The sequence below is a fragment of the Erinaceus europaeus genome, chromosome 9, assembly GCF_950295315.1.
Source record: "Erinaceus europaeus chromosome 9, mEriEur2.1, whole genome shotgun sequence".
Taxonomy (NCBI): Eukaryota; Metazoa; Chordata; class Mammalia; order Eulipotyphla; family Erinaceidae; genus Erinaceus; species Erinaceus europaeus.
In genome coordinates, this window is record NC_080170.1 from 100985165 (window position 1) to 100996028 (window position 10864).

Here is a 10864-nt window from a genome sequence, read left to right on the forward strand (position 1 = left end):
GACGAGCTAAGTTAAACTCAAGGTACTCTAAAACTCACAATGCTGTCTTTATATATACTTGCCAAGTAGGGTGGAAACAGGATGTGACATAGAGAGGGTGGACAGAAAAGTGACTGGTGAAAATCAGAGTGTGACAAGGAGGGGGCAGAGCAGGTGAGAATCCTATCACTGAACCACCAATGCCCTGGAGGGAGGGTGGTGCTTGTTAACAGTGGTTATGTAAATAGAATGCAGTGGTTATGTAAATAGAATAGTGTTAAGCAGGGGGGATTTAAACCAAATGAAACAGAAGGGGTCTCATGCATACCAACAAAGGAATACAACACTTATTTCAGTTGGAAGAAAAGTCTTTTCATAAGGATCCTGTTCGAGCCCCTGGCTCCCCACCTGCAGGGGAGTCACTTCAGGTGGTGAAGCAGGTCTGCAGGTGTCTGTCTTTCTCTCCCCCTCTCTGTCTTCCCCTCCTCTCTCCATTTCTTTCTGTCCTATCCAACAACAATAACAACAATAATTACAACAACAATAAAAAACAACAAGGGCAACAAATGGGAAAGTAAATAAATAATAAAAATAATAATAATAAAAGGAAAAAAAAGTGTTTTCAAAATTAGAGCAATCCGAACCACTTGGATAGTGTGCTACTTTACCATGTGTACCACCATGTGTACCACCATATGTACCACCCAGGTTTGAGTCTGGAAGCCATTACTTTGAAGGAAGCTTTGGTGCTTTGGACTATTCCCCCCCTTTTCTAGAATAAAAAGAAAACCCTAGAGAGATCAGAATTTAAATTGAAAAAAATCAGGAATTCAATACACATATCTGAAAAATGGATGTTAATTTTAAAATATTATTATTATTTTTTTTTTTTTTTATTAATGAGAGGGATAGGAAGAGAGAGAAAGAACCAGATATCATTCTGGTACATGTGCTGCCAGGTTTCAAACTCAGGACCTCATGCTTGAGAGTCCAGCACCCTATCCATTGTGCTACCTCCCGGATCATGGATGTTACTTTTTTATCTTGAGTAAAAGGAATGTCAAATATTTTAATGCAATTTTTTATATCTATTTATTTATTCCTTTTTGTTGCCCTTGTTTTTTATTGTTGTAGTCATTATTGTTGTCATCATTGTTGGATAGGACATAGAGAAATGCAGAGAGGAGGGAAAGACAGACAGGGGGAGAGAAAGATAAGACTCCTGGCAGACCTGCTTCACCGCTTGTGAAGTGACTCTCCTGCAGGTGGGGAGCCAGGGGCTCAAACAGGGATCCTTACGCCAGTCCTTGCACTTAGTGCCACCTGCACTTAACCTGCTGTGCTACCGCCCAACTCCCATGTCAAATATTTTTATGTTCACGTTATAACCTAAATAATAAGCCAAAATAATTAGAACCCACAGGACAGAGCAACAGGAGAAGTTCTGCCCAGAGAAGATTCAGAAGATCAACAGAGTCTTTCCCCCCTACCCCTAGTACTCAGCCAAATCTGCAGTGCTCCTACCCCTAGTATTCAGCCAAATCTGCAGTGCTCCTACCCCTAGTACTCAGCCAAATCTGCTGTGCTCCTACCCCTAGTATTCAGCCAAATCTGCAGTGCTCCGACGTATATAGAAATGACTGCAGGCTGGGTGGGGAGAGAAGCTAGTGAAAGTACAAAGTTAACTGCAGCTCTCACAGAGCCAGGATATTTGGGGGAATACTGACATCTCCAGCAGGGTTGGGAAACAGTTCTGCAAGGGCCATCTGGATATTTATAACATCATTTGCAGGTCATACAAAATTACCAACTTAGGAATTAGTACTTGAGTCTAAGGAGACAACACAATGGTTAAGCAAAAAAGACTTTTATCCCAGAGGCTCTGAGATTTCAAATTCAATCCCCAGCACTATCATAAACCAGAGTTGAGCAGTGTTCTGGTATTGGTATCTCTTATTAAAGTAAATTTAATTTTTTTAAATTAGAACTTAATGTTGCTAGGAAAAAAAGCCCCTAGATTTATTGAATTTCAAGTCCTGCCTGTGGTTGCCTTGGCAGGCTCCGGTCTGTAGCAATACTCAATAAGGAAGAAAAAAGGAAGGGAGGGAGACAGACAGAGATAAATAAAATTAAAGAAAGAGAGGAAGGAAGGAAGATTCCTAAATTGAACTAATATCCTGAGAAATAACACAGTCGACAAAGAAAAATGACAGCATTATTTTACATAGAAACGACGTCAGGGCCAGGGGAAAATGTCTGTATTAGGCCCTGGTTTAGACCCCACGCCATATTTGACAGAGTGGTTCTTTTTGTGTTTCTCTTTCTCTAAAAATAAATATTTTTTTAAAAAGATTGAAATATATGATCCAGGAGGTAGTGGCGTGGATAGACTATTGGATTTGAAAGTATGAGGTCCTGAGTTCAATCCCTAGCACCATGTGTGCCAGAAATAATGCTTTGGTTTTCTGTCTCTCCTCTTTCTTGTAAAATAAATAAATAAATATCTGAAATTACTCGGTAACTTTTACTCAAAGGCCTGCTGAACACATGAAAATCAAAAACAACACCAGGTGGGGCCAGGTGGTGGCACACCTGGTTGAGAGCACATGTTACAATGCGCAAGGACCCGGACTCAAGACCCCGGTTCCCAACTACAGGGGGAAAGCTTTGCAAGCGGTGAAACAGTGCTGCAGGTGTCTGTCTGTCTTTCTCTCCCTATCACGCCCTTCCTTCTCGATTTCTGGCTGTCTCTACTCAATAAGTAAATAAATATAACAATAATAATAATAAAACCAAAGTGACACAAGGATAAGATTCTTTGTTCATGCATAACATTTCCCAGTTTTCCATATAATAATACAACCCCCACTAGGTCCTCTGTCATCCTTCTTGGATCTGTATTCTCCCCACCCACCCACCCCAGAGTCTTTTACTTTGGTGCAATTCCAGTCAGGTTCTACTTATGTTTTCTTTTCTGATGTTGTTTTTCAACTTCTGCCTGAGAGTGAAATCATCCCATATTCAAGGGATAAGATTCTTGATGATAGTCCCAAATTTATAGAACTGGTCCCATTAATTGTGAAGGAATACAGTGAGCACTTACCTCTACCTGAGTAACATTGATGATCAGTACCACCACCATCAGCACTGCAAGCACACAGCAGAAAAGTCGTAGTTTGAAGAAGTTGATCCACATTGTCTGTGTCTTGATCACCCATGGCCGACACCATGCTACGTTCACTCCTCAAAACTCCATGATTTTTTTTTTTCTGAACTGCAAATGAGCTTTTGGTTTAATTTGCTTCTTTTCTGTTATTATCCTTAAGTTATTTGCATAGAGGAGACATTGGCTTGATTTAAGAAACACATTTTTCTTCAAAAAAAAAAAAAATCCTTCAAAGGGGGAGATACAAAAAACAGGTTACCCATGACAATGATCAACAACTAAGTAAGAAAAAAGGCAGGTTTTCTCTTCCTTACTTTCACTGCATATCCAGGCATGAGAAAAAAACAAAGAGCTATACAGCTCAGTAACATTTTTACACTTTCACATAATCACCTAAAATCAACCCCAGAGGCAGGGGTAGATAGCATAAAGCTGATGAAAAGGAGTCGGGCAGCAGCGCAGCGGGTTAAGCGCATGTGACACAAAGTGCAAGGATTGGCATAAGGATCTGGGTTCAAACCCCCGGCTCCCCGGCTCCCCGGCTCACAGGTAGTGAAGCAGGTCTGCAGGTGTCTATCTTTCTCTCCCTGTCTGTCTTCCCCTCCTCTCTCCATTTCTCTTTGTCCTATCCAGCAACGACGACATCAATAACAGCAACAATAATAGCTACAACAATGAAAAACAACAAGGGCAACAAAAGGGAATAAATAAATAAATATTAAAAAAAGAAAGAAAGCGAGACATCTGCAAACCTGCTTCACCACTGACATGCCCCCCCTGCAGGTGGGGAGCAGAGGCTCCAACCCAGTCCTTGCACATGCTAATATGTATACTTAACCAGGTGTGCCACCACCCAACCCTGTGTGTTGAACTTTTTAAAGCACAAGGTCCTATATGCACACCTATGTTCATAGCTGCATTATTCACAACAGCCAAAGAGTGGAAGCAGCCTAAATGCCGACCGACAGACAATTGGTTAGCGAAGTTATGGGATATATATTTCCATGGAATACTACTCTGCAATCAAAAATGCAATATTGTGTCCTTTGGGACAAAATGAATAGAACTAGAGGGGATTATACTTATCAAAATAAGAAAGAGATAAAAGACAACTATCTGTGGTCTGGGAGATGGCACAGTGGATAAGGCATTGAATTCTCAACTATGAGGTCCCAAATTCAATCCCTGGCAGCACATATACCAGAGTGATGTCTGGTTTTTACTCTCTCTCTCCTCCTATCTTTCTCAAAAATAAATAAACAAATTATTAAAAAAAAAAAAAAAAAAAGACAGCTACCTGATGGTCTCACAATATGTGAAATCCAGAGAACTGAGATACATGAATTTAAAATAAGTAAATAACACAAGCAAACTGTTCCTAAGACTTTATGAGAAATTTAGTGGTTATCTTTGGGCAGTGAAAGGATGGGGACAGAGAATTTTGGTGGTAGGTGCAGTGTGGAACCTGTAATCTTACCATGTTATAACACACTATTAATCACAATTTTTTTTTAAAAAATGGAAAAAAGTAAAATAAAATAAGCCATAAGATCTGTGTTCAACCCACAGGCTCAAGTGTGCCAGACTGGTGCTCTGGTCATCTCGCTCCTGTATTAATAAATAAGTAAAGCTTTGCCATGTGCACAACCCAGGTTCTAACCCAACCTCCACTGCACTAAAGAATGCTTTGGTGGTGCTGTGTTCTCTTTCAATCTCTGCTTCTCTGTCCCTATCAAAAAAAAAAAAAAAGATGAGAATAATCATGTAGTTTGATCATCCATACTACCACTATAAAAAGCAAGTACTATCTAGATAGATTTAAAAGTTATGATAGCTACATGAGAAATTTAAACTTGAACTTCTCAGGGTATGTTACTGTTTTAGTTCTGGATTTTTTAAGAGTTTTGATTGTTTTTGTCTTTGCTGGGACTTCACCACTCAGGGTATTTTTTTTTAGACAGAGATAGAATAACATAGGTAAGGGGGAGGTAGGGAGCAGGGTAAAGATAACATCACTGAAGCCTCCTCCCATCTGATGGGGATCATGCTTGAACCTGATCCTTGCTTATATGACAAAGCAGGAGCACTATCCAAATGAGCTATTCTGCCAGCCTACTATCTGGTTTTCAAATCTTCCTAAAATATCAGTCCACCCACCATTTAGTCACACTTCATAGTGATAATCAAACAAGAAACAAAAAATAAATGCAAGGTCTGTTGGAACTGTTTTGATTCATTTTGATCAAGACTACTTACCAGCCAATCTAATTTCTTTATGGCCTGTGGCAACACCTCTGACTCAGGCACTGGACTTCCTATCTCCATCTCACAAGAGAATGACAAAGTGATTGCTTACATCACTTGGAGTTACAATTTCAGTACAAATGGAATATCTGAATTCAGTAATAAAAAGAAAAACAGGCAACAGGCCCATCATTTAGAAAGCTAGTGTTCTTAAGTAACCACTTCACAAAGACAATGTATTAGAAATATCCAATCTGATGGTCAATTGCCTAAATATTCTGACCTGATATCCAAATAAATGCAATCAAACACATCAGAGAAAAGACCGAGAATTTCACTTCAGAATACATGCCCCCCCCATACGAAAGACAAAAGCAAAGACTTAGATGGGAGTGTAACCATGTTTGAATCTCAGACTTTTCAAAGAGCAACTATAATTAAGGATCCTGAATATGACTTTGAAACTCAACAGGGCATAGTCTAGAGAAAGAACTGGAGACTTATCCAAGACTGTGACAATGATGGGCCAAGCAAACAGGACAACCCAAACTGGAAGATTATGAAGCAGGACATGCTGGGGTAGCTTCACGGGAGAGAGACCAGGAACTCATGGCGGTAGCAATACAAATCTTTATTCATGTGGGAGCCCCAGAATCAGGTGTGAGCACAGCTGGTTAAGCCACTTGGCACCAAACTGCAATGGCCAGCGTCCACCTCCCCCTGCACACCTGCCCTCCTCTAGGTCGGGACCTGAAGAAGAAGAGGAGAAGAGAGAGAAAGCAGAAACAGAAGTGGTTTTATAGAATAAAACCACAAGTGGCAAGTCGGAAACAGAAATGGCTAGGAAAAGGGGTGGAGAAAGGAAAAAGGCATCCTGGGAAGGTAGAAGCTTCCTTAGCAACTGTTGCAAGGGCTTTAGCAGGTGGGATTAATGTTACCCTGCAGGCAGGGTGGGTCTCCAGGTAGAAAAAACATATATCAATGGGTAGGGATCTTCCAGGCAAAACATTGATTATGTAAATAGGCCACATATCAGCAATGGAGCAGGGGGTCTGGCTTAATGCTAACAGGACAGATATCTGCAACACTTGCTTTCCCAGATTCCTTTCCTCTTTTATATAACACACACACACACACACACACACAAACTTGCCCAAAGGGCTGACTCATCTAGGCCTTCCCTTCCTGGTTCTTTTTCCCAATTAAGACCCCAAATTAGGAGTATTTCAAATACTTGCCCTGTTTCCAAGGGGTAGAGAAGTTAACAAATTTAGTTAAATAAACCATAGAGTAGCAAATGCTATATGCAAAGTAGAGCATTTTTGTAGGCCTGTGGTGTTCAACTTAGAGTGCAGATTAACATCCAAGAAGTTTTTAAAAACTCAAATGCCATTACTGTATTTTACTGTCAACTGTAAGCCATTAATCCCCCCAATAAAGAAAGGAAGAAAGAAAAAAAGAAAGAAAGATGCCTAGCCTACACCCACCAACTGAATCAGAATCTGTAGGAGTAGGGTCCATTTAAAAAAAGTTTTTTTCTTTTTTTAAAAGGTCTCCAGATGGCTATCATATGCAGCCAGGAGGTGTTAACAGCATTGGCTGTTAATAACCTTTCTACAACAATATAATTTGAATTGCGAGGGGCCAGGAGGTGGCACACATGGTTAAGTGCTCACATTACAGTACACAAGGACCAAGGTTCAAGTCCCTGGTCCCCACGTGCATGGGAAAAGCTTTACGAACGGTGAAGTAGGGCTGCAGGAGTCTGTCTCTCTCCCTCTCTATCTCCCCTCTCGATTACTTTCTGTCTCTATACAACAAATAAATAAAACAAAATAAAAGATAATTTGAATTGCAATTTGCATTGTTCCAAGACAGCCAACCCTACTTCAGTCATCTAGCCCTGTGTCCCCTTCCTAGAAAGCTGCACTTTATCAGGCCCAGTGAGACTGTAAAGATAAGAGACATGGAAAGAAGATAACAAACAGAATCAAAGGAAAAACAGAAGCCAAATAGACTGGTGTGCTGCCGCCTCCACCGCCTCCTGGAAACAAGACAATTAATGAGATGGGGTCTGGGAGTCCCGCCAGCTTTAAACAAACCCTGATGTTCCACACGATAATCAACCACAGTGCAGAGGGAGCAGGCGATACGATTATTTATTTATTTATTTATTTGGAAATGGGATAACGATTCTCCTTTAGAGTAAAAAATGAACAGCGAGGGGGATTTCAGAGTCAGTCATACTCAAATTGTATATGCCTCCTGCTTAAAGGCCCTCCTAAACACCTACTGGCCTTTGATGGGAGTGGAGATGGGTGACAAGGCAGGCTGTCCACATCACACCTTGTAAAGTCACACTCCTGCCACCACCACCACCCCCCGAACGACCTGAATCTGATGTCCCACACAAGGCCGCCGCCGGCTAAGGGGAGACTGAAGCTGGGCCCCGGAGCAGCAAAGGCATCGGAGACCCGGGTCGGGGAACGAGGGGCCCCAAATGCCCCTGCACCCGGCTGGGGGCCGCGGCCGGGAGTCTGCACTCGGCAGCGCTGAAGCTGGACCTGCCCGCGCCGCTGCAACTCCAACCCCGCCCCTCCCTCCCAGCCGGGACCTGCGGCGGCAGCCCGAGTGTCCACTCTGCCTCCGCCCTGGGCCCCAGCCTCCCTGCGCGGCTCCAACGCCCGCGCCCCGAGTCCCCAGGGCACCTTGCACCTCCCTCGTCGCCGGGTTGGGGGCTCGGAGACTGGAAAGCCGGCGCATCTCTGCCCAGAAGCACGCCCAGGAGGCAGCTCTGCTCTAGGTCTCTGCGGCCGCAGAACCCGCGCACAACCCCGCACTCACCTCCTGGTCCCGCAGTCTGCAGCGCACAGCCCCGCGGCGGGGACACACAGCCACCGAGTCCCGAGTCCAGGAGCCAGGACTGGCTTCCTGGCCCCGCTACGTCGGCTCACCCCCGACCCCCGCCTGTGATTGGTCCAATTCTGGGAGGGGCGGGTCGAAGACGTTGACTGACAACCGCGGACGCCCAGAGGCGAGGATGCAGATTTGGCGCCCCTCCAGGCTCTGAGTTGCCAGGCTGTGGCTTGCGAGGCGGTCGCGCAGCTGTTGCCCAGTTTTCTGAACTCCGGCTTGGAGACTTTTTTTTTTTTTATTCTTGTCAGGGAAAGTGGCCACACCGGAGTTGCCCCTATACTTGGCTTCCATACTTGGCTTCCACCCAGTGCCGGAATTGATTGGTCCTTGTATTTCTTTTTCTTTCTCTCTCTCATAAAATATTTTTTATTTATTATTAGATAGACAGAAATTGAGAGGGGGGAGGGAGATAGAGATAAACAGAGAGAGAGAGAGAGAGAGAGATACCTGCAGTCCTGCACACATGAAGCTTTCCCCTTGCAGGGGGGGACCAGGGGCTTGAGCCTGGGTCCTTGCGCACTGTAATGTGTGTGCTTAACCAGGTGCGCCACTGCCTGGCCCCGGTGATTCTTTTTTTCCCCTTGGTCCACACCTGCATGGGGGAAGCTTCATGAGTAGGTAGAGCAGTGCTGCAGGTGTCTACCTCTTTTTTTTTTTTGCCCTATGTTTTTTATTTATTTTTATTTATAAAAAGGAAACACTGACAAAAACCATAGGATGAAAAGGGTACAACTCCACACAACCCACCACCAGAACTCCGTATCCCATCCCCTCCCTTGATACCTTTCCTATTCTTTATCCCTCTGAGAGTATGGACCCAGGATCATTATGGGGTGCAGAAGGTGGAAGGTCTGGCTTCTGTAATTGCTCCCCGCTGAACATGGGCGTTGACAGGTTGACGCATACTCCCAGCCTGCCTCTCTCTTTCCCTAGTGGAGCAGGGCTCTGGGGAAGCAGAGCTCCAGGACACATTGGTGGGGTCGTCTACTGAGGGAAGTTCAGTTGGCATCATGTTAGTATCTGGAACCTGGTGGCTGAAAAAATAGTTAACATATAAAGTCAAAAAATTTGTTGACTAATCATGAACCTAAAGTCTGGAATAGTTCAGATTATGAGTTGGGGGGTCTGCGTTTTGTAGATAGCTAGTAGGCCTATTAAAATGTTATGTTCCAAAGAGCCCATGACTATACTAGTTTTTTTTTTCTCCCTGACCCTGACATCTGATATGCAGGTGGACCCAAGTTATTGTCTGGGGGAGATGATGTCATGGCTGCAAAAAGGACCAGAAAGCTGGATCAGGGAAGAGAGTAGCTCCCAACTATGGGAAAGGTGTATAAATATTGTTGACTATAAACCCCATCGATTTTATGTGATCTGGGGCCCTTTTTTTTTAAGATTTATTTATTTGAGACAACCAGGGGCAATGGAAATAGCGTAATGATTATACAAAGAGACTCTCATGCTTGAGGCTCCAATGCCTCAGGTTCAGTCTCCTGTACCACCACTAGCCAGAGCTAAGTAAGTGCTCTGGGAGAGAGAGAGAGAGAACACCAAAGCACCACTCACTATGGTACATACAATGCCAAGACTTGAACTTGAGACCTCTTGCTTGAGAGTCCAACACTATCCACTGCACCATCTCCCAGGTTTGTATCACAGAAAGAAGACCTAACAAGCACATGCACTGAGACGCTGGTACTGGAATCTTTGCTTGCTTGGAATTAATCGACTTGTTCTGCTGTTCTCTCTTGAAACAGCCCCTTCTCATTTATTCTCTTTACAGGAGGTGAGAGTTTCAGCAAAAATAAAATAATAATAATAATTAATAATGCTTCTTTCCTTCTAGAGTTATCTGAGGAAAGCAGGACTGGCAGACTGCTCTGTGATCGAGACGGGAGAGAGCACTATGGGATTAACCAAATCTATCCGCATGAAATGCAGGGTCTAAAAAAACCTACCTTGGATTGTCATTTCAAGGATAGAGGAGAATTAACCAAAAAATTAAACCTACCATTAATTATTTTTACATTTATTGACCACAATGGCTCTGTGCTCATTTAGATGTTTTTGTGGCAGAACTACATGCCTGGGTGGCCAGGCCCATGAAAGGAGATTACTCATAGGAAAGTCTTTTCTGAAGTTACCATTTCATTCTCCTCCCTTGAAGAAGTATAGCCTTCTAAGGCCATTTGTAGTCATAAAAATGATACCTTGGATTAGGGCACCAAAGTAAAAATCTCTGGGTGAAGAGTGAGAATAGATGTTCAGCTTCACTGGGGGTGAGGGTGGGGAGGGGAGACCCAAACAGTCCTTTGGTGGTGGGGATGGTGTTGATGTACACTCCTATTAACTTGTAGTCTCATGCCTAGCCCCCTTAAGCTTTATTTCTCTAAGAAAAATAAAGCACAAAGGAGTCCGGCTGTAGCGCAGCGGGTTAAGCGCAGGTGGCGCAAAGCACAAGGACCGGCATAAGGATCCCAGTTCGAACCCTGGCTCCCCACCTGCAGGGGAGTCGCTTCACAAGTGGTGAAGCAGGTCTGCAGGTGTCTATCTTTCTCT

At 43.6% G+C, this 10864-nt stretch overlaps 1 protein-coding gene across 2 annotated transcripts in view; it reads right to left on the reverse strand.

The window, feature by feature from the left end:
• Window positions 1-8364, reverse strand: part of NXPE3 (neurexophilin and PC-esterase domain family member 3) — a 54409-nt gene extending 46045 nt beyond the window's left edge. The window contains exons 1-2 of one of the 2 annotated variants that reach the window (XM_060198436.1): window positions 8230-8364; window positions 3083-3248 (exon numbers count right to left, since the gene is read on the reverse strand). In XM_060198436.1, the coding sequence (XP_060054419.1) occupies window positions 3083-3175 (93 nt within the window). In that variant the 5' untranslated portion in view covers window positions 3176-3248; window positions 8230-8364. Of the gene's footprint in view, window positions 1-3082; window positions 3373-8229 lie in introns of both variants that reach the window. The other variant, XM_007532617.3, reaches the window with a different exon arrangement.
• Window positions 8365-10864: the final 2500 nt, after the last annotated feature.